Source organism: Papilio machaon, chromosome 22, assembly GCF_912999745.1.
Source record: "Papilio machaon chromosome 22, ilPapMach1.1, whole genome shotgun sequence".
In the NCBI taxonomy this organism is placed as follows: Eukaryota; Metazoa; Arthropoda; class Insecta; order Lepidoptera; family Papilionidae; genus Papilio; species Papilio machaon.
This window is the reverse complement of record NC_060007.1, coordinates 1,754,461-1,780,509: the sequence shown is the minus strand read 5'-3', so window position 1 is coordinate 1,780,509 and position 26,049 is coordinate 1,754,461. Positions and strand designations below refer to the sequence as shown.

Sequence of the window (26,049 nt, the reverse complement as noted above, 5' to 3'; positions counted from 1 at the left end):
ATTTTTCATTTAAATACCTTCATAAAAAATGTAAAATAATTTTGTAAACAATTTTACATTAATATCTTTTGTCTTAATTAAATTCATGTATACAAATGTATACTTTCTACATTGCTATTATTGTATACTTAAACATGTATAAAATGACAAATTGAAAGACAATCTATTTTTTAAAATTTTAGCCTCTAATATAGCAAGGTTTAATTTCGATACCAAAATATTTAAATAGTAAGAGCTTCATAAGTTTTTGCACACATTTCCTTGTGTTTTTTTTTTTAATTTGGTTATTACCTGACACAAAGACAATATGTGACTTTTAGTGGGTTTATGATTTTATGCATTTGGAACAAAATTTAAATAGTAATTTCAATTCTTAGAATGAAGTTCCCACTTTCGGAATACTCACAAAATAATACATTATATTAACTTTTAAATCAACAAAGGAATAGCAAATGTAAATATTATTTTTGATCTAATTTAAAAATAATATACATTTAATTTCCAATTGATGATTTTATTTTTATGAAAATGTTTTGTTTATGCCAACTTATTATTATTGTTATGGCTCTATAGATGTTTGTAGGTTATTTTAGGTGGGATTTATTAGGTGGTCAACAATGTACTTTAGATATATTATAAATAAACTTAAATTTATTTCTTCAAATAGAAAAATAAAGGAATAATTATCTGTTATTTTGTTCTTTGTACTATGTGTGTATTTTCCTGCGCTTTTTAAATATCATTTTGTTTATTTTATTTTGTCTTTTATTGATTTGAGTAAATTAATTTAAGCTTATTGTGGGATTTTGACTGTTGAATCTTGTACAAATATTATTGTCCTTTTTTTCTTTAAAAAAATGGAGATATCAAGATTTTAGTACAGATATTTTGCCAGTGGAATCCCACGGTAATCAGAACTTACCCGCCATTATAATTGATTGCTATTATTAATTTGATTAATTGTTTACATATTATTATTATATTAACTAAGCGTACACACATGATTAACTAATTTTAAATACGTACTACGTTATTAAATTAAATATTTAATAAAATTGGTTCTCTTTAATAATTTAGAAACATGCGATTTTTGATTGGCATTTGATTAATTCTAGTAATATTGGCCTAGTGCTAGTTTTCTTTATCACTAGATCCGGATTCGGTGTGTTTTCTTAATGTCCAGTAATCTGAAAAAAAAAAGAAAAACGCTGTTAATAAAAATATAAAATTCATTAATAACTGAAATATATTTTTATACTGTTTTTTCATCCAGCGTTTCCACTGTTGGAATACATTTACAAAAACATTTTTAGTCTGTTTTAAAATGTGTGTGGCATAGACAGGTAAAATCCATGGTAAGAATCATATTTGTAACATTAAGTATACAAAAATTATTTACAAATGTAAAAAACATTTGCACATCTATCATACGCAATATAATAGGCTCCGAAACTACTGGACTGATTTGAAAAATACTTTAACTAACAAGCTACACTATCCCCGGGTGACATAGGCTATATTACGAGATTTTTCGAGAGACGAAGTCGCAGGTAACTACTAAGTTTCACATAAAGGTAGTTTTAAATATATGGTACAAAAATAAGTTTTAAGTTAAATTAGGTTTTCTTCCTATAGTTTCAATAAAATGCAATATACATTTAGTATGCACGTATCATCAGCTCACTATACGTCCCCACTGAGGGGCTCGGAGCCTACCCTAAGTTAGGGGTGACTAGGACATAGTCAACCACGCTGGCCAAGTGCCGGTTGGTTGACTTCACACATATCATTGAATTTCTTCTCAAATATGTGCAGGTTGCATCACGATGTTTTCCTTCACCGTAAGAACGTTGGATAAATGTACATACAGTAGAATCCGTTTATTATGTCTCCGCCTATATTGACCAACCGGTTATTATGACGTAACTATACTACGAAGTTTGGTTTTCATATGAAATTCTTTATAAATAGTCGGATATAATGACTTCCCTTACAGTGACATGTCGCTTATTATGACCCATTTTTAATAAATTATGTCCGGTTATAATGACCGACATGATTCTGTACACCTTCGGTAATGTTCGTTGATTCCCGACGACGTTCGGCACATGGCTCGTTTTTGTTTTGAATCTCAGTGGCAATATTGAAAATGATAATTTGGCCATATAGAGCAAGAGCCCGTGAACCCCAGACCTTCGTTATTTTATAAAAGCTGAAAGTTTGTCAGCGCATGCTCCCAACACAGGTAAGAACGATGGACTATTATGAAGTTTGGGTTACCGTGGCTTTGGCAGGTAAACGGTACTAAAGGTGTGTAAAATACCGATCTAAATTCGTCAAATTATAAAGTGTGATTTTTTGGTATTACCTTCAGAATATTATTAAAAATCACGTTATTGATTGCCAGACACTTAACATCGTGGCAACCCCTTGCCAGACACCCCTAATGTTCATGAAATTATAATTCTACTTATGTTATAGTATAAAAGCTGATTTTTATATATAATACTTAGGTAATAATTAGATGATGTTTCCTCATCAACCAGACATTTTTGATAGTTCCAACCCCTTGCCAGACAATGATGTAGGGTCGCTGTAGGAGCGAGCGCGAGACAGTATATGTATGGTGGGTGCGAGTGAGATGGCGAGATAGGTCTATCGCGATCCCTCAATAACAGATTGTAAAACAAAAACCAAATAAATAATACTCAAAAATTTAATTAAAAATATATTAATAACATTACAAGTTATTATAGAGCAAGAGCCCGTGAACCCCAGACCTTCATTATTAGTAGTATAAAAGTAGTGTTAGAGACAAAAATCAACACTGTGCCGGTGTATCGGCGCAGCACTAGACATGTCAAATATCTAACAGACTGTTGAGGGTAGTCTCACAAAAGGTTTTATAAGGAAGCGTGCGCTGCTGCTCGAGGCAGTCTCTCTCCATCCGTCATTGCGGAACGTCTGACATTCTTGTTACATTTTTGTTTACTTACGTTCGGTTTGAATTTATACTATTGCGAGGATTATTTAGAAGTAGAGTTAAATTCACTATTTCGCTGTTAGTTTATTTCTTTTAAAATACTTTTGCATCAAATATCTAACAGTAGTATCCATTTCAATGGAATTCTCTGCATATATTCTCTCCAATGAATCAGTATATAATTCATGTAAATGGAATTATATATATATACTGATGACAGCGGCCATTGTTGATAATATCTTCTATGATGCTACAAATTTCATTGAAAGATTCTTGGTGGTACTCTCGATAATGATGCCAATCACTTTTAACAGATATTTTCGCCAATGAAGATATTTTATTATTAAACTGAATCCTACAGTCAGTGTGATAGTATATTTTCGGATTTGCAATACTTTCCAATCTACTTAACAACTCATTATACTCTTTTTGATTTTCAATGCTAGACATTATACGAGACTGAAATTGGTTTTTATCACCTTCATGGAGTGGAAGCATTTTTGATCTCACTTGTCTCTTTTTTTTATTGCAAAATAAACAAATTTTTTTACTTATACTGATTAAAATGACTAATGACTTATGACTGATGAAAAAATATTTTACCCCAGAACCTAAAAATTCTAAAAAGACTGTTGAAACAGAGCAAGAAAAAGAGCCATCTAAAGACGTAAATATATCAACAGACGATTCAATACCAGGTTCATCGCATTTGTCTGAGTTAACTGTATCACACCCACCTTCAGCTTCTCAATCAACAGAACTTCAACCTTCCCAGGCAGCTGTGGACATTCGCGGACTTGAAGAAGTGAGTGAAAATGCTAATGCAACCACAGAAGTAAATAGTTCGATTCAAGTGATACCAGTGTTGATATAAGTAAAAAAATTTGTTTATTTTGCAATAAAAAAAGAGACAAGTGAGATCAAAAATGCTTCCACTCCATGAAGGTGATAAAAACCAATTTCAGTCTCGTATAATGTCTAGCATTGAAAATCAAAAAGAGTATAATGAGTTGTTAAGTAGATTGGAAAGTATTGCAAATCCGAAAATATACTATCACACTGACTGTAGGATTCAGTTTAATAATAAAATATCTTCATTGGCGAAAATATCTGTTAAAAGTGATTGGCATCATTATCGAGAGTACCACCAAGAATCTTTCAATGAAATTTGTAGCATCATAGAAGAAGATATTATCAACAATGGCCGCTATCATCAGTATATATATATATAATTCCATTTACATGAATTATATACTGATTCATTGGAGAGAATATATGCAGAGAATTCCATTGAAATGGGTACTACTTTTACTACTACTAATAATAAAGGTCTGGGGTTCACGGGCTCTTGCTCTATAATAACTTGTAATGTTATTAATATATTTTTAATTAAATTTTTGAGTATTATTTATTTGGTTTTTTTTTTATAATCTGTTATTGAGGGATCGCGATAGACCTATCTCGCCATCTCACTCGCACCCACCATACATATACTGTCTCGCGCTCGCTCCTACAGCGACCCTACATCATTGTCTGGCAAGGGGTTGGAACTATCAAAAATGTCTGGCTGATGAGGAAACATCATCTAATTATTACCTAAGTATTATATATAAAAATCAGCTTTTATACTATAACATAAGTAGAATTATAATTTCATGAACATTAGGGGTGTCTGGCAAGGGGTTGCCACGATGTTAAGTGTCTGGCAATCAATAACGTGATTTTTAATAATATTCTGAAGGTAATACCAAAAAATCACACTTTATAATTTGACGAATTTAGATCGGTATTTTACACACCTTTAGTACCGTTTACCTGCCAAAGCCACGGTAACCCAAACTTCATAATAGTCCATCGTTCTTACCTGTGTTGGGAGCATGCGCTGACAAACTTTCAGCTTTTATAAAATAACGAAGGTCTGGGGTTCACGGGCTCTTAGACTAATAGCTATGTCTTCTATACACAATAGCATTAGAGATTGTTTATACAATAAAATGAAAAAACAAAAGCAGACAAAAATTACAGATTACTTACAATAAAAATACACTTGTATGTGTTATAATGTGCTGATTACGTGCAATTTTGATTTTGATTTAATATGTATGTAATTACTATGTTTATGTATTAAACTACTTAAGTACATTCATATTTACATAAAAAAGGTTTTTCATTTCACAAAACGCTTTGTATGACGTCCGCTTATTATGACAATATGTCAATCCCTTTCGATGTCATTACAAACGGACTTTACTGTATTTAAATCAAAAATTGTAAAACACAGGTACATGGCGGGATTCGAACCCAGGACCTGCAGATTGCAAGTCAAGTGCTTAACCCCTGAGCCACCGATGCACGTATACTGATAATCAAAAGATTCTAACGTAATTTACTGACTACCCTCATAAAATTAATCGATATTTAAGTACTCAATACAAAAAGAAATACGTAATTTTGTTAAATATACAGTAACTTTTTAAGGCTTCAGATATAGTATAGCTTTTTTCGACTTTGTGCTGTAAATTGATATTTATGACCGTCTGAGGTCGCATAAAAGTTTTTACGTGTTCTCAACATTTGAATACTAAATTTTGGGAAGTATTACCAAAAAAAGGTATTAGTTTTACGATGTTATTGACTTGGCTGTATAATATAATTGCGTATATAAAGTCAGTGAATTTTTTACATGTTTACTTGTGCGTAAATAGAGGACTGAATAAATAGCGATTTACTTCTGGTATGATACTAAGAGAATGGAGGTTTAAAATCTAAAAATATGTAAAATAAAACGAAAAAATGTTATGTTCATGAAGTATATTTTTATGAAATACCTAGCTCTCGCTGGCGACTTCGCCCTCGCGGAATTAAAAAACGTAATAAGTAGCCTATGTGTTCTTCCAGACTATGTTCTACATCTATGTCAAATTTCATCAAGATCCGCTGAGCAGTTCCGAAGTTACATTCAAACATCCGTCCATCCATCCATCTAAACATTCGCATTTATAATATATAATTACTAACTATCGTCCGCGACTCCGTCCGCGCGGAATAAAAAATAGAAAACGGGGTAAAAAATTATCCTATGTCCGTTTCCTGGTTCTAAGCTACCTGCCCACCAATTTTCAGTCAAATCGATTCAGCCGTTCTTGAGTTATAAATAATATAACTAACACGACTTTCTTTTATATATATAGATTGACTAGCTGTCGCCCGCGACTCCGTCCGCGCGCAGTTAATAAGCTTATATGACACGTTCGTAGATTTACCATAGCAGCGCCATCTATTGATTACTTACTCAACCCAGTCGAAAGGTATCGACATCTGTTAGAATAATTTGGAGTTAACAGATAATTGTGACTGTCAAATAATAACAGACAAATAATTAGCAATAAATTAAAATTGCGACTATAATTTGAGATTTAAACTATCCTATCTCTCAAGTTGGATCGAACTGCACACGGTGTGCGAATTTTGTTATAATCGGTTAAGTGGTTTAGGAGTCCATTGAGGACAAACATTGTGACACGAGATTTATATATATTAAGATTATTGATTGACATGACATGACATATTTTGGTTATTTACCGTGAGTTTTTGAAGTCAAAATCTGTTTATACAGAGAATTTGGTCTCAGAAACCCACGGTTAGACTTTTGTGTTATTTTGAATTTGGAATTCCAATCTATATCGAATCAGAAATTATATTCTACGTTCATTGAGTAAAAAAATGTAGTCTTATTTATTCGTGTTCTTGTTTAAATTGACCGTGTAGACAATTTATACTGCATATAACATTAGTCTAGCTTATGTTTATCTATTGGGGCGTGAAATTATCCTCACGACAATTATCACGCTGCTCTGAGAACCTTTCGTTCGAGATTATTATTATTCACGGTGTAGGAGAGATGCTGGTTAAACCAGTGATCCTCAAAGTTACTCCCTACAATCCACAGAGAACTCGGTGGGGGTGTCCAATGGCGGGAGAGTTCACAAGTTGAAGAAGTATTAAACTGTCTACGAGAAAAAAGTTTGGGAATCTCTGGTTTAGATGAATATTACTGACAAGGATCTAAACATAGTCTAAACAAAGATAGTCAAAACGTGATTTTAACTTGGAAAACAAATTTCCAAGCGAAGTTTCATAGATTTATAATCACTAATGTAAAAAATTCTGAAATATTAATAGAAAACAAAACAACATGAAACTAAACATACATTATTGCATTAAAGTCCATAAACTATACTATTGATGTAATGTGACCAAGAATGGTCGTAATATAAAATTACATAATCAAATGTACTAGTGGTTTTAAAAGTTTTTAATATATTAATAAAGGATAATAAAGGCTCTAGCGACCATGCCAAGGGAGAAGGAGAGGGGGACATGTTGCGCCTAAAAAAAACAAAAAGGCTAAAGGCTAAAAAAAAAAAATGTCGGCTTCACAAAGTAAAAGCTGTTGAAAGCTTGTGCACTATTATTGTATTACAATACATGAGATTATGTTGGTTTTTAATCTGTGCAAAATGAAAATTGTGTCCTTTTACAATTTAACCATTCGTAAAATTGTTTTAGATTTTTTTTACGTACGACTAAATTTGATTAGAGATAGATTACATTCTAGTTGTTTTGTCTCTTCTTGTATTTATTTATCGTTAATATTAGGTCCTTACATATGAAATTGGCGTTTTTCGTACTGGCCACTTTAATCACGAATTTCTCCTCTTTGGTAAGGAATTCCAAATTCAAATTTGTACAGCTATAGACTCATGTATTTGTGGTTCGATGACCGTCATTCATTTGTTTTTTTTCTTCTGTTTTTTTCTGTTTGCGTCACTCATTTTACAAAATGGAAAACTTAAAATATCGCATTATATACGAGTACGAGTTCCGCCGTGGCACTAGTGCTGCGGAAACGACTCGAAGGGTGAATGATGTGTATGGCGGTCGTGTTGCAAAAGAAAACACAGTTCGTTTTTGGTTCCAACGTTTTCGTTCTGGAAATTTCGATCTGCAGAACAAGCCCCGTGGACGGCCTGAGACTCAAGTTGATAATGAAGAGTTGAAGGCTATTGTGGAAGCGGATCCATCGCAAACCACGTCCGAGTTAGCTGCAGGCTGCGATGTTAGTGATAAAACTGTTTTAATTCACTTGAAGCAAATTGGGAAGATTAAAAAGCTTGAAAGGTGGGTACCCCACGAATTGACTGAAGCAAACCGGTAAACGCGCGTCGACTGTTGCGTTACATTACTAAACCGGCACAATAATGAAGGTATTTTAAACCGAATCATTACCTGTGATGAAAAATGGGTTCTTTACGATAATCGGAAGCGCTCAGCGCAATGGTTGGATCCTGGCCAGCCAGCCAAATCCTGCCCCAAGCGAAAATTAACCCCAAAAAAGTTACTTGTAAGCGTTTGGTGGACTAGTGCCGGTATTGTTCATTACAGTGTTCTCAAATCTGGCCAGACTATTACGGCTGATGTCTATTGTCAGCAATTACAAACCATGATGGAAAAGCTAGCGGCTAAACAACCTAGGCTGATCAATCGCTTCACGCCACTGCTGCTTCACGACAACGCTAGACCACACACTGCGCAACAGACGGCTACTAAATTAGAAGAGCTTCAATTGGAAAGTCTAAGACATCCTCCGTACTCCCCGGACCTTGCTCCAACAGATTACCATTTTTTTCGAAATTTGGATAACTTCTTGCAAGGGAAAAAATTCAACTCCGATGGGGCAGTCCAAATCGCCTTCAAAGATTTTATTGATTCCCGTCCGACTGGTTTTTTTAGTAAAGGGATCAATGAACTACCTATGAGATGGCAAAAGTGCATAGAAAATAATGGTTCATACTTTGATTAATTAAATATATTATATTAAAAAATATTCGACTTTTTGTTCCTCCCATACAAAACGCCAATTTCATATGTAAGGACCTAATATTCGTAAGAGCTTCGGTGGCTCAGGGGTTAAGCACTTGACTTGCAATCTGCAGGTCCTGGGTTCGAATCCCGCCGTGTTTTTCAATTTTCATCATCATCATCATCATCATCAGCTCACTATACGTCCCCTCCGAGGGGCTCGGAGCCTACCCCAATTTAGGGGTGACTAGGCCATAGTCAGCCACGCTGGCCAAGTGCGGGTTGGTTGACTTCACATATATCACATACACAACACATACATATGTAAATCGAAAATTGAAATTTTGGATTTACATATGTACATTTATCCGACGTTCTTACGGTGAAGGAAAACATCGTGATGCAACCTGCACATATCTGAGAAGAAATTTAATGATATATGTGCTATATATATATAGCGTGGTTGACTATGGCCTAGTCACCCCTAAATCGGGGTAGGCTCCGAGCCCCTCGGTGGGGACGTATAGTGAGCTGATGATGATGAATGTTCGCTAACTTTCAAAATTATTTCAATTGTCTAAACATTTCCAAAATAAAACGTTGTGACGTCTTATCTTTCAGTGATTTTACTCTAAACTTGTTTCTTAGTTTTTTTTTTAATTCTTATTTTTATTAGACATTTAAGTATTATATTTACATAAATAAAAGATTTGTAGCGACTGTCAGTGTAACACGGGAGCGTAACCTTCGAATCCTTTGATCTTATCAGCTACGGGTTGCATCTGATAAAGGTAGGTGTATTTATGTAGAAACTACAAAATGGTAAACTCAAAAGATTTAGGGTCACAAGTTTATTTCTTTATACTTGATTTTTAATATTACATATTCTTAGTAAAATATTCTAGAATTCACTCATCTATTGATTCTGACATATTTGAACATTTACTTCGTTAAAAACGCAAGTAAAAAGTTTTTTTGGTATACTTCCTTTGAATATACATATCTTTTACAAAACATAGATAACATTATGTTTTAAACGAGGATTTTGGTTTCAGAAACCCATAGTACGAAGTGTTATTTAAATTCTTAAAATGCAATATAGTAAAACGTAATCTACGTAACAAAAACAATATTACAAACGGTAAAAAAAAACTGGGATAGCAAACCAATGGCACGCGATACAATATTGTGCTCAAATCACTGAGCACAAAATTAATTATGCACTATGAAAAAAAAAGTATTATGAGGAGCAAACGAGAGTGATACACTAAGAAATGTTCCCAATAATCACAGTTACAGTGACTGAATGCCAGGTCTATGACTTAATTAAATATTTCTTTAGAAAAATGGCACGTTAATACATAAAGGTTTGCCATCACTGTAATGGACTATTCTATCCGTGATTTAGTACCAGTTCTATGTATAAGCAAGTCGCTTAGTGAGTTTTCAAATGCATTATGCTAATGTCAATAACATGAAAGCAAGTCATTGCCTCGGCTATCCTGCCAAATAAAGGACAACAGCAAACCTTGTACACGGGTACTTATTAAAAAACATATACATTTTAACAAGGTTATACCGAAACAAAACAATTGCTTGATCCTCTCAAAAGTTAATTTAAAATAACAGAGTATCTAACTTGGTTAGACAGAGATGGTGATAGTGCTGGACAAAAACTGGTTTCTGTTTTAGGGTGACTATACTTTTGTACATTATTATCGGACATGTCTATAAATGTATAAAAACTTCACTAGTATGCTTTCAGTTTCGAAGCACTCCTGAAAAAAATGTCGCATTTTTTATTTTCTTTGAAAACGCAAAAAATTATTTGTAAAAAATTAATGCTGACGCACTCATGAGAATCCTTCTTATAAGAAAAGCGATAAAACTAGTATATGGTCTCCGGAATTTATCAGAAAAACGCAGAAATACTTTCGCAGAATATTTATTATACCGGGCGAGCGAAACCTGGCGATCCATCAAATAAGGTACCACTCTAATTTGGACACCAGACCACTGCCCATAGATTAAATACAATAAAGCTATTTTATTTATTTATTACTGCAGCAGCAGATGATTTTGCGGACTCTACAACTATTGGGACAGTTTTATTAGTTGTGTTAATTTACGGACCCTACATATTATGTTAAAATAGGACTTTCCACTAAATATTAAGGCCACCCTACACCGCACACCCCGGTGTCTGACACAGAATAAAAAAACAGCTGCACAAAAACAGGCGCGGAGAATATATGAACGTATTTATTGAGTCGGCCGGCCCGCTACCTGACTTACGCGGGGCTTACAATGTAAGAATATTTTACAATTTACCTGTTTTTTTATACTCCCGACACGACAATGGATGAGATGTGGTTTACCGAATACATTTGTTTACGCGTCGAGTTTATTGCTCTGCGTAATTTTATGCATGAAAACACCAAATTCATGCAACTTTCTTATATTTTGTATATCTCATAAAATGCAAGCAGCAATACTCATTATGTAAATTTTACTAATAATCGAGTATTTGTATTTATTTATTGTTTAATAAAATTTAAAAATTATAAATAGCTATTTCTAATGAATATTGTAAAAGGGAAATATTTGATTATTTAATTTAAAATGTAGAAGCAGAGAAAACTAATGGGTTCGTGTCGTTTACCGTTAGTATTATTAAAATAAAATTATATCCACAACATTTTTATCTTAATTGGCAGCCCAGCTACTAACCTTTAATCGAATGGCAATCCAAAAAATCGATTAAAACGATACTCTCATGAAAATCAATTTAGCACCTGTTGTAATAAACTACGACTAGTCTTACCATTCAACTGCCGTTTTCTGTTCGCTAGATGCTATCAATTTGAACTCAATAGTTAACAAGTTACATTATAAATATTTATTTAAATAAGAAATTCACCTTGTATACTCTATGCTGATCAAAGATTAAGATCTATCAAAGATTATAAAATGATTTACAGAAATTCAACCAGAAAAGACAAGTCGAGTTTTTAATAGTTTTTTTTTTTAATAATTTTTAATAGTATGTTAATCTGGAATATTAATTATAATTTGACATAACATAAAGAGTTTTGTTTTTGGTATATAACATATATCACGACCATAATAAGATAAGGAAATAGTTAGCCTACAACTACACTTTCATAGTTCGCGCCAAAAATACAATTGACAATTTTTTTTAAGCGCGACCGTGGAAGTTAATAAAACAGAAAACAGACAGAAGAAAATAACAATTTCAAACTATTCGAAATTTGACAAGAAATAATGATACATTTGAAGTCATATTAGGTTAAAATTTAGGTACACATTATTTGGCAGGGGTCACATTTGAGTTGTGATTTTTTTTTACTTTTATAAAACAACGTGCGGTATCTACTTAGCGTGTGAACATCCGGTACGTTTTGGGAATGCAGGCCGAGTGTACTTTCCTTTATTACCGATAATTACTCATGCAATTGCCGGCATTCCTCGGAACTTTACTAATGACCGAGATTCATGGAATGACTGCAACGAAACGGAAATTTTAAGCTATAGTAATAATATATAAAAATCAAGCCACGGTGATTGTAATCGTAAATGCTTTAAGACACTAATGTTAGCAGAATTACTACATAATTAGTAGAATTACTAATTACTGCCAATTTATTTGGTCTCTGAAAAATTTACCTTTCATCGTGAAAGTAATTTTAAATCAATAGAATAAACTATAGATAGATGATCGTTCTGTGCTTTTGTCCGATTTGTGACTCCGTAAATAATTCGTCTCGAACCCTTTGCCAATAGATTCCGCGAAATCGTTTAACCATATGGTAAAGAAGCCCTTCCAAGAAGACCACTTGTATGCTAACAAATCATGAATTACGCGGGAATTAATGAGGACTTATGCCAGATTCATGACGCTATATTTGAATATATCTTTGAGTCAACGACCTTATTGAACTGCAACCAATAAACTTTATAAAATCCGTACAAATTAATTTTATTTAAAGCTGGTCTCGGTTGGAAATATAAGACATTTGTGAGTCTTTGATAAATACTTTAAAGGCGTACAATATGTTTTTTTTTTGGGTGCCCGAAAAAGGATGGAGAATTGTACTTTTTTCTTATAAAAAAACGAAGAGAGTTTTTTTTATGTTTTCATACAAAAATATTGAATTATTGGTAATGTAAAACAACGAATAGTTATATTAAAAAACCCAAGGCAACTGAATATGAGATATGAAACAAATGACTCCGTACACTGGATTAAGGGCCTGTTTTAAAATGTCCAAGTAAGTCCTAAATGAAACGACTTGGAACTTAGTTGTCACATAAAGTCGTCGTTTGCGTAACTCCAAGTAAGCTGTAAAACGCAAATATATTTTGAGAGAACGTAGGTACTTTATGTCAATTAGTTTATTTTTATTTATCCAACATTTAACATGGACATGTTCTAAAAAAACTTTTAACTATTTTTGATTCAAAAATAATGAAAGTAATAGCGATATTTTAGCAGATATTTTACGGTAGAGGAAACTCACGATAAAATCAAATTGTTTATAACAAGTCCTTTAACGTTATACTTTTGTCTGTGAGATAAAAAATAAAAATTAAATTCCTCGTACATAAGAGTACCGTCACAAAAGTTCAGTAATATAAAAAGTGTATGGGATGTCTCGATTTCAGTAAACATATCAGGAAATACCTGAGCCCTCGAAATGGTATTGCCGCATGAGCGTCCTCAATTACGTCACTGGAATGTACCTAATATGTGGTGAAAAAGTTCTTAGCAATTTTCCTCATTTATTTCGTTATGTATAAATTTTAGTACTTATTCTATACTAGCTGTCGCCCGCGACTCCGTCCACGCGAAATTAATAAAAAATATATTATGTAGCCTATGTGTTCTTCCAAACTATGTTCTATATTGATAAATTTCATCGAAATCCGTTGAGCCGTTTTGAATATACGTTCAAACATCCATCCATCTAAACATTTGCATTTATAATATTAGTAAGATTTATATCACTTACTAGCTTTTACCCGCGACTCCGTCCGCGCGGAATAAAAAATAGAATACTAACTAACTAATTATCCTATGTCCGTTTCCTGGTTCTAAGCTACCTGCCCACCAATTTTCAGTCAAATCGATTCAGCCGTTCTTGAGTTATAAATAGTGTAACTAACACGACTTTCTTTTATATATAGATAGATTCTATCTAGTTGTCGCCTACGTATTCATCGGAGTATGAAAATTACCAGGCGTTCACCGTTAATCGGACTTTAGACATTACAAGCCTGTGTTTGGAATCTATAGTCCAACAAGGATATCGGATTCGATTGGAGAGGCTTAACAATGTTAATTCTGTTAAAAAACATGTAAAACTAGAAAAAGGAAAAAATATGACATGCTAGCTACGGTACGAAAAAGATCTTGTGACACTTATATGACATTGACACTATTGAGCTGTCAAAATTTAGTTTTATTTTTCACCGGGTCAGATATCCTTGTCGGTCTATAGGTTTCGAATAAAGTACATACATGTGTTAATATAAATCGTACTAGAATTCGGTATGCGACATTTTTGGCAATCCCATACGCGGAGGTTATTCACCCGAGCTAACGGTACTCGGATTACGAGCCGTGTTGGTAAACAATGTCCCTGATTTTCTTTATTTGTACCATATGTATTATAACTTGTTATTGAAATGTCTTGTTTATGTAATGTATTACGAAACTTTCACGCCTTTAAATCAAAGGGTAAGCAGAGTCACAGATTTGGAATTTACACACTCAAGTTTCTGCTACCACGAGTTTTCAAAAATATATCTCAAATAGAACGTTGAAAAAGCCTGACAAAGCCTGTTGACAAGTTGACAGTGGTAGACACCAGCAACAACAACACCTGTTGCACGAATTGGTCGGCTCGCCCGGTGAAATACCACGACCACACAGAAGACAGGCGTGAAGTGGAAGTTATTCCGCGTTACGTCTGATGAGTGTGGTGCCTAATTTTAGTCCTCTTTCCCTTCCCACCCTTTTCTTATAAGGAAAGGATGGGAAGGGAAGGTGGATTTGTGGAGGAGATGCACAAGAAGGTTAAATATTATCTTTTTGTGCGTCTCCTCTTTCGTCGATTGAGGGTAGGCAACACATCTACAATTGCGAATGTCTATGAGCAGCGGTCGCTTCGCCATTTCGGCGAATTCATGTGGCCGCTTGCTCGTTTGCCAACTTGTAATATAAAATAAAAAGCCGCGATTACAATTGTTTGCATACGTGTTTCGGCAAAGTGAACCTACAATTGCATCGACATTAAAAACACATACCGCCAATATTACCGAAAAAATTACCGAAATTAATGTATTATGTATGTGCCTTTATACGAGTAGGAAGTAGTATTACCTAAACCTTCCCTGTAGCTACCAAATTTGGTCAACAGATGGCATCAGCAAAAAGAAATGGCGTTCCTTAAAGCCCTTTCTTTTTGCAATAAATATTTGTACTTTCATAATCGGAAGTGTACAGTTACTTGCAAAATAAATACGGCGTATTTTACTAAATGAATTCACCACCAATAAATAATGCTTCACAGATTATCATTACAATTCGTACAGACAACATAATTTGGGTTGAAATATCCAATTCCAATTGTAAATAAATAAACGTCATATCCGAAAAATGGCGGACATGGCGGCCATTACTCTATTTGATATTTTTAATGGAAAATATTTTTGTAGGTATAATGAAGTACAGTACAATATCCCGAATATATTTTTTATTTTATTTTAGATTTTCAACTTAAAATGTATCCTGTATTCTTTATCTTATAAATGCGAATGTTTGGATGGATGAAGGTATCTACAGAACGGCTCAACGGATCTTGATGAAATTTGGCATAGATGTAGATGATAGTGTACACACACATAGGTTACTTATTAAGTTTTTTTTTTAATTCCACGCGAACGGATTCGCGGGCGACAGCTATTTCTAATATTTACGCTTTCATTTTGAACATGACATTGACTAGATTTTCGTTGGTTTTGCAAATGTATTACCGCATGGTCTCCCACGATATATAGAGTTTGATTTTTCTTTAGTCATTCAATACTTTTTATTTGTTCCTTATGTTCTCTATTTCAATAACTAGGTCGAAGTTAGTTCTATGGGCGTGTGCCGACGTATTGTTATCGGATAAGGCTTCACAAGCACCGACTCTTATCAGGCCACGTGCGTTCATTGAACCTATTTTTCTCAACACCTGTGTGCATGATTAATTTAGTAACGTAAATACAGGTTACAAAAGCTATGGTTAAAAGTATTGTGCGATTAGTAACGTTAGGTTTTGTTGGTTTTTTTTTTGATATGACAATCTTAGAAGAGGTAATGGCGGATATTTTATTAATCAAGGAACAAAAGAGCCTAAAATATACAGTTTATATCGTTACAATATTAACTTCCTACTAATCAAGTCGTTAATAAATAAGGTATTTTTATAAAAAAAAAAATATTCTTAATATTCTATTTCATTACAATTTATTGAATAAATATAAATCCAAAACCTAATTCAAAAATTCTTCAAACTTCTTCAGTTACCTGTGCCTCTGATTCTCGGATGCAAATTAAAGAAAAAACAATCGCTGAGTAGCGTGAGAAGGAAGTTCTGCAATTTATAAATCTGTTTCGTGATGTATTACCGTTGGATGACACGTGAACTAGAGTTGTTTTTATCGATATTATAGTACGTGCTCGAAAAATATTTAAATCCTAAGTCGGTTTAATGAAGAGGAACGTTTAACGTGTTGTAATTTTTATGTTTTTAAAGACAAGTTTATCCTACATACAATAGTTAATACAACAGTTTTACTCTCTTACTTCTCTTCTGTATATAAGGTAATTTTTAGTATGCATTATTTCTCACCTAAATAAATCGGGCCGGTCTTTTATCGAGATATTTATTTCATCGTGGAAGGAATCGAATGCATAAAAATAAAAATTTGTCAAAAATTATATAAATAAAAAATGGATGGACATTAATGTCGATAATAACATCGAAATCATCAGTACATCACTAGTTGAATTTCTGGCTCAATATCTGCCCGCGGGCAATGATCAGCTCTTTAAAATTAGAATAAATAAAGACGTCCCGTTATCCGTGGAATGCCAGACGCACGGAAATATGTCTGATTTGGAGGAATATAAATAATTTTCACCGTGTAATTGGAAAAAAAACTATGACCGTATTGTAATTCTCTTCGGAAGGTCCTAAATCGTTCTATTTTTTTTAAGTTTACTTTAAATTCAATAACATTAGATATCAGTCTTTACTTCACACGTTCTCTGAAATTCTAGGCTACTATACATTTCATAGTACTAAGTCGAAAAAATTCTATTTCAGTGCTTTTAAAATTGTCCGTAAGTCGTCGTAATTTTTGTCTTATCCTGGTACGGACCATGAAAATACGTATACCCAAAGAATACCAACAAAAACAAAGTAGCGTCGAACTAAATATAACGCATTAAAATGCCGCAGTTACAGATCCGGAACGAACCGTGGTCCGTGACGAGCACCGTGCCCTATGAGCCTATGGGAATACATTACTGTCCGGGTGAATGATTCCTAAGCCGTTTGTTGCTAACCGAACTTGGGACTACGCTAGCGCTCGAAACACTGAAAAAATTGGTAAAGATACGATTAGACTACGAAATACATGTCCGACATTAATGTCTGCACTATTTTGCAGATTTTTAAGAAGCGGTTAACCCAACACTAATCATCGCATCGCAATCTTTGCAATCAGACACTAGTGTTGGTTGGACACACAGGTTGCAGGTTCAATTCCGTCACATTGTAAGTCATTCAGTGACCGCAGCATACCTCTTTGGTACCTCAAACTTTTTGGATAGTTGACATCACAGAACTGACGTCTATCATTATTAGATGACGTCATATTCTACAAAAGTATTTAGATATGGCATAGTATAGCCAAAACTATGATAAAGTTCAAATATGTAACTTAATGTTGAGATTCTTCTTTGCGCACGCTATCTTTGCAATAAGACACTCGTGTTCGGGTACATTCGTTGATATAAATTGAGTCATATACAAATTTCTTATTACTTCACTCGGTGATTCTGATTAAAATTTTTAAATACCTGTTTTGTTCAACCTACCTATTTTTTAAGATCTATGACATCACAATATGGAGCTGGTTAATGCATTTTCTTATTTTGCATTTAACAGATGGTTTATTTCTATATTTAAAACAACCTATATGTTTAGCATTTGTAGAACTATTTATGTAGCATAAAGAATTTCCCACAGCACCGAGAGTCGGCCTCATACGAATTGTCTCTAATCTATGTCATACAATCCGACATGCGTATTGAATACTAACGTGACATAAACTAGCCAACACAAACAAACTGATTATGCTTATAGATTGTGGTAGCTCCGAAGTAAATAATCGTAACCCGGAATTTCACCATTTTCATTATTTTTTTTAATCATACTAATAAATGCGAATGTTTAGATGATGATGAATGGATGTTTATTTGAAGGTATCTTCGGAATGGCTCAACGGATATTTATGAAATTTGGCACAGTTGTAGAACATAGTCTGGAAGAACTCATAGTCTACATATTACGATTTTTTTAATTCCGCGCGAACGGAGTCGCTGGCGAAAGCTAGTAACTTATAAATCTGTTATACTTTTTTAAAAATTTCAGTTGTGTGCCATATTGCCTTTGAATATGTTACAAACGTAATTTAACATTACATAGTTATTAATAATTTAAAAAGAAGAATGAGTTTTTAATCTTGTAAGCGAATAACGTAAGTAATGGGAATTTATACAATACGATTGGATTAAAGTCGAGTGCACTACATTGATGTTACCCTGGTACCAGCATTTGGTTTGTAACAAGAGAACAATAGAACAATACAAGGAAACCGTCTGTTTGTCGGTATTTGTTTGGGGCGCATCTGAAGCTACGTATCAGGGAGTCTTGAAAAAGGCATCGGCCATTGCCCTCAGAGGCGGACTAACTTACGTATTGAATGATTCGATTTCTTATTGTATTGTCCAACTAATTTAACAACACATAGTATGTTGTTATATTAGTTTGTCATATGATGTTAATTTTTATTTTGGTAATTAATGTTAGTTACAGACGGACGGTATCATGGAAATAGTATTTGCTGAACAAAACTGATAACTAGTTAAATGTGATATGTTATTTGTTGTGACAGAGTTTTTATTGTCAAAATACATGTACAAAAACACACATCAATCTGTTGTCTGATACAGGTGTTTCGGGAGTGGAAACTCAGGGTAAAGGGTTACACAAACACGATGTAATTAAATTTCATACAATAATTTTAAACCTTCCTTCACTGATGTTAAAGTTCATATTTAAGTATGAGTCTCATTATGAATCATACGTTGTTATGTCGTACAGGTTGCAGGTTCGATCCCGTCCTATTATGAGTCATTCAGTGACCGTAACATACCTCTTTGGTACCTCAAACTTTTTGGATAGTTGACATCACCGAACTGAGGTTCATCATTATTAGATGACGTCATACATAAATCTTTCGTGGCATAGTATAGCCAACAATAATAGAATTCAAGTATGTAACTTAAATGTTGAGTAACCGATAAAATGTATGTTTAAATATAAAACTGAAAAATTACGAAATTATGACGATTTCAATTGACTTCCTTGTATACTAGCAATCATTTTTCGTCGTTTTATTCTTATGTTCATTTGCTAACAGATAAGGTAAGCAAATTAAATACTGTAAAAGTACAAAGTCGCAGGAATCAGTTAGTTTTTCTACTAATACTTATCTAAACCATGGTTTGTATGTCATGTTGAAATAGCACATTACGTCTTGTTTATTTTGGTGTTGAAAAATGCGTAAAAAAAGTGGAACATGTTCATAGCAACAATGTTTCGTAAGGTGATTCAGGTCAAGTGACCGCTCCTATAAATGTTTGATATTGTCTGTATATTAGGTATCTAAGGATGCCACCACTTTGGGTATAATGGTTCATATTTGGGATATGCTTCGCATCGATGTGTTGTCAAGAAAAGAGATCCATATAAATCTTTTAAACGATTTCAAAAGAGATATAACTTTTTCCGTCGTATGTATCGAGATGTGGTCAGGTGTAGGAGAGAGACCTATACTCTCCCACAATGTTCACAGTTTTGTGATACACTTTACTAAAAAACTATTACCCTTTCAGATTTGGGCAATTAATTTCTGACATCTAGAAATATTGTCTATCGAAAAAATAGAAGATAGATCTGTTTTAACTAAAAAAAAACACTAGGATATGTATAACATCTATTAAATATCTATCTATCTCCGCGAGTTCTCCTAAAACACAGGTTTTTGCTAGTTTTATTTTGTGTTCTTATCGTTGTCAGTTTCTTTGTTCCTTCAAGAGTCAAGTGTGGACAAGTGACTGGTATTCATTTTTTTATTATAAGATGACAACCCTACGTGTTACTTGATATCATATCATCGATAAATATTTGTACAAAATCGATTTTAGGATACTATTGAATCGATGTTTGAATTCTGATAAACGATACGTATGATAACAATTAGTAGTAATTTCTAGTTGTAAATTGGTCATGTTTTTTATTACACGTGTCTATTGTACAGTTCTGCTAGTATCAATAGTTTCCACATCCAAAATAACGGTACAAGAACATACCGTACACATGAATCTCCGTGAAAATAAATCCCACGATTATGCAGATAAACTAGCCAGTAGTTTAAATATTCAATAATGTTTTTTTTAAGCTAAAGAAAAAATTACACTTTTCTCACCGCACGTCAAATGAAACGGAATTAATGTATTGTTTGAACATTTATCTATCTATATCTATATATATAAAAGAAAGTTGTGTTAGTTACACCATTTATAACTCAAGAACGGCTGAATCGATTTGACTGAAAATTGGTGGGCAGGTAGCTTAGAACCAGGAATAGGACATAGGATAATTTTTACCCGGTTTTCTTTTTTTTTTTATTCCGCGCGGACGGAGTCGCGGGAAAAAGCTAGTTTTTAATAAATAGTTTCAAATTGCAATATACAAATAAGCTACAAAGTCTTCTAATATAAAATTATTCTAGATAACAATCTAAATGCACTAATGCAAATTATTCAGCTATAAAACTCCAATTAATATCCTTTTATAAGTTGCAAGGTTCGTCGACCTATCTAATATTAAACATGTCACTCGGTACATCTAAGTTGGCTTCTATCAAATAAAACTGGTTACAATTGCAAAACCCGTCACGCTGTATGTACTTATAAGAAATCAAATACCATTAAGGTCACCAACCTTACTAAATACATTAAATTAATAATATATTAAAGTCATACGCACAGTTAAACTTTTTTAATTATAAGGTGTCAAAGATCGGTGAAGTGACCACTACAAATAGACATACGCAATTTCCGATGCTTTAATCGACGGAGAAGACGTACATAAGGAGAATATTTGCCCTTCCCATGCGCCTCCTCCTCCATCCTCGTTTTCCCCTTCTAATCATTTCCTTAGAAGAAAAGGGTGAGAAGAGAAAGAGAACTAAAATTAGTCCTCCGTCCACACTCATCAGACTACACGGGATTGCTTCCACTTGACGCCTGTCTTCTGAGTGGTCTGGTATTGCAACGGGCCAGACGTCCCATTCATACAACAGATGTTGCTGACGTATACCACTGTTAAACTGCAGTAAATTCTACCTTGTTCCAAATTCAAACTCTGTACATTGTATCCTAAAACCTACTAAAACTAGAAAATGCAAATGCAAAACAATTCACGATCGTACTAAAATTGTATCGAACTAGTATCAAAACAGTTACAGGCGGGGCCACGGAAGAAAGCTAAAGCGTTCCCGTGGCGCCCGCCATAATGCGTTAGAGGGCAGTCAGGTTTTAGTGGGTATTCCGGCCACCTTCTGTGACCGGCGAGCCCGGCGTAGGCGTGCGTAAACGCATTTCCTGACTTTAAAAAAAAAAAAAGTATCAAAACAGTTCAAATATACTATGTATCTTCACATCAATATAAATCAGGGTATATGTACTCTACTATATTCTATCATAAGAAACAGTTATGTCAGTATTAATGCTGGCAATGATTCATGGCCCTTTTTTGTTTTGTTTTTCTCCTTGCTTTATTACGATAAACATCTAACGTCGGTAGGGTGACCAAGTTAAATATATTGCGAGGAATTTTTAAATAGAAATCAAATATATTTACGCCTTCATGTTTTAACATTAGAATTTCAGCCGATCTTAATTAAAAAATATCTGGTATTTTTTGCGCACTGTACCTACTATAGAAGTTTTAAATTTTTTTAGGACTGAATTCTTGCCAAATCGCACTGTTATATTAAACCTTAAAAGTTAAATTATTCCACGGCCGTTTAGTTGAACGCGATTTTGTATTATTCGGAGTTTTTTTTACAATATCTACAGAACTCTTTTACTTACAAATGCTATATAATACAGTAGTACTATGTAAAGTACATTTTATTGTAAATAGGTACTAAATAAAAAAATAACCTGACAAACAAAAATGCATGGTTACTTTAACATAGTACAGTCAGTACAAAATTACAAATGCACACGATTTAAGTACAAAATACTCCTTATTGCAATGGTGTAAGGTCGTAAACAAAGTTATTAAATTACTACCAAAGTTTATAAAAGAGATAGCTCGGGCTTAGAGGTGGAACAAAAAATATGATGGTGTTGGACCATAGATGACGTAACCGGGCGATGACCTTAAACACCATCGAACTTTGAAAAGTTATAGGCTGAATACAAAACATCCGATCAAAGTTTATAGGAAATTTCGGAAGTCCTTTTCCGTTTTATTAATATTATTTACATGGAAGTAAATTCTTATAAAAAAATAATATAACCCTAATAATCAAATGGTAGATAAAATCATGCATTGAATAAATTCAGTTTAAAAACAAAATACAAACAAAAAATTCACATTTTCTGTTTTATTTTCGTAGTGCTGAAAATTTCTTACGCAATTAATAAACTTTTTTTTAATCTTGCACTGTTTTTATGTCACTGGCGAGTAAAAATCTTTTGATATAGTTGAAATTAAATTGTAGAAGTTTTTTTTCTATTTAATAACAACGAATGGGCACGTGTCTTTGCCGGTTAACCGTTTACCAATATAATCTTAACGATCCTTGTCCGCCATTGTACTCAATTAATTTAATGAATCCCTTATTGTTATATATCTGCTTTAGTACAGATAATGTAATACTGAATCTTTCATTAAAATATCCGAACGTGTATGATAACTTTCGGTTATCCGAACGCAATTGATTCATGTTCGGTTAAAATATTGAAACATGGCTGATTGGTTTCCTTTCGATTAAAATAATTGAAACAACTCACGCTTGTAACCCATAGGGGTAGGCAGAGATCACGTACCTCCATTTCGTGTGGCCAAATGAACTTCCGTAATAGACTTCGCCATTTCGGGAGACGGAACATAACAGGTGGCGAGCCGTGTCGCCGTCTTTTTCTCCCGGGAATTCACAGATATGTGCGGGTTGTGTCAAGATGTTTTCCTTCACCGTAAGAACGTCGGATAAATGTACATATGTAAATCGAAAATCGAAAAACACATTGGTACATGACGGGATTCGAACCCAAGACCTGCAGATTTCAAGTCAAGTGCTTAATCCCTGAGCCACCAACGCTTGATAAAATAACCGATGGTGGTTAATTAGTATTATCCTTCGGTTAAATATCCAAATTATTGATTTTAATGTAAAATATCCGCATACTTGATTGTAAATTGGTAAAGGTTATAAATAATTATATTTTTGTTAATCGTTTGAATTTTTATATCCCATATTCAGTTCATCAAAGGTCAAGCGTGAAGAAATGCATGTATCTAAATAGGATCTTGTTTTTAGTACGATGTTGAATATTTTCACACTACTGTTTTGCTTATTTTAACAAATTTAATTTTATTGATATTTTACATAATTATCAAAGATTAACGACACTATGTTTTTACTAAATTACTCCTAATATTAAAATCGGTAGTAAAAACTAGTGGCTATTTTATTAATTTTCTTATCAGAGTGGATTCGATGTGAAGATTGTATGTCGCCTGGATTGGACCATACTGTCATCCATTAGGTCATTCAACACTGAACAGATCAAATCATTGAATTTTCTAACTTACTTATTCCCAAATAAAATCGCTCATGAATTTATCAGAAGAATTTGCAGTTCTACAGTCCATATCAAAGTGGGAATAGAACAATTGCATAAAATTATGATTTTTCACAAAATAATATCTGTATTGAATTAGGGTATTGGATCTGGTACTAACCTGTCATCTGCAGCTGCCTCCTGGAGGCTGGCGTGCGCGGGGTGCGAGGCGTACGGGGCGTGCGTGGGGCGCGCGGGGTGCGCGGCGTGCGGGGCGAGCGTGGCGAGCTGCCGGCACTGCCGCCGCTACGCCTCGACGGCGACCCCAACATCCTCAGCTCCGTGTTTCCCACGCAGGACAACGCCTCCGCACCCGTCCTCGGACTCTCCTTATCCTCATCTATAAACTTCACAGGCGAATCCAATTTTGCAGCCTTGTACGCGCACTCCGTCTCGACATCGAAGTTGAATCTTCTAATGAAACGCTTTCGTTCCCGCGCATACTGCTCCGCCATGAGGCGCAGTGTCTCGTCCCTGTCCGGCGCTCCGAATAAACATTTGCAGCTCCCGCGCCTTCTCCTCGAGGAGTTCACGTCGCGTAGGCCCATCCCCGAAGACATCTCAATCCTCCTCTGCTTCGGTGTACGACCTCCAGCTGCCATGGTATCCGTGTAATAGGTCAGGTGAGCGACGACTGGTTCGCGAGAAACATCTGACTAATCTCCCGAGAGAAAACAGCTGTTGTGCAGGTACGGAGGGAGAGAGAAGCGGCACTGCGTTAGAGCGGGGGCGGCGATAGCACCTGGCGGCGAAACCCCGCCAATTCTAACCTATAAGGTACGGCGCGGCGTGGCGTGCGCGCGCAACTAGCAACTACGGACGACTGACGCTTAGTTTCCCGCGCATCGCCGCGTGCGCCGATTTCGGCACTCACTTGGCGCGCAAAAATCAACAATGAAGCCAAGGACGCGTTTTTATACGTCTCGGGATACAGGTGAAGTTACGAAAGGGGACGCAGAAATTGTTACCTTTCAATGACATACCATAAACGTCGTTTGTACGGCACAAGTGACATAAATAGAATACAGACGTCACCATTCTATCTATTGTTGGGTTCATGAATTAGGTCTGTGAAGTTACGAAATACTGTAGAATTATTATTACAAAAAGCACCATTTGCTGTTACAATAGTCTTATCGGTCTTAAGGTCGTAGCACACTTAAACGACTCTGCTCCAACACCGCTCCCACCCAACACCGCCCTAAACTAAGACGACTGCTCACAGTCCACGCGGTGACAGCTAGCAGGCACCCAGCAGTCCATGCGGCGACAGCTAGCAGACGGCCAGCTATCCACCCGCCGACCGCTCTCGCTTGGACTTTAGATACTGACCGACTGAGCGGCGACAGCGCCGACGGCGCGGCAACTGCTTGCTGTGAGCGCGCGGACACCGCACCGGTCGCTCATCTACGACGTGCGGCCAGCGAGGCGTCAACTACCGAGCAGTCTGACGGCGGTAAGCTCGCTGACAGCGAGCTGTCTGCTAATTTATGATGCTAATGTAAAATATATCTAAAGAGCAATACTTAAAGCCCATATTTAAATTATACTCTTTTTGCCGGGTGGGAGCAGAGTCGTGTAAGTGTGCTACGACCTTTAGTGTCACCGTTTAGAGTTGTCATAACTTTTATTATTATTACGAAACTCGTCAAACTTGTTGGTAATTTGTAATCTAATTGATAAACATGACCCCTAAAATGGCGCGTTATATTTGATAAAGCCTAGAATTAAAAAAAATGTTGTTCACATCATTGGTGAATCAATTCCTGACAATGCGCAGCCATTGGCAACAATTTAACTCAGCGTTATTGATTTGATCTAGCCAATAAACATGATTTATTTTTTATCAATAAAACATCTGTATTAACAATTGAAATGTATTTAGCTAATATAAGATGAAACAACTAAAATTACAGCTAAT

General features: G+C 34.6%; 1 protein-coding gene across 1 annotated transcript; it reads right to left on the bottom strand.

Moving 5' to 3' along the window:
- Positions 1–1,056: 1,056 nt before the first annotated feature.
- Positions 1,057–25,167, bottom strand: LOC106712549. Its single transcript, XM_045683556.1, has 2 exons — positions 24,250–25,167; positions 1,057–1,187 (listed from the first exon to the last, which is right to left on the bottom strand). Exons 1-2 carry the CDS (start codon positions 24,728–24,730, stop codon positions 1,132–1,134), a joined length of 537 nt encoding a protein of 178 aa, XP_045539512.1. The 5' UTR covers positions 24,731–25,167; the 3' UTR covers positions 1,057–1,131.
- Positions 25,168–26,049: the final 882 nt, after the last annotated feature.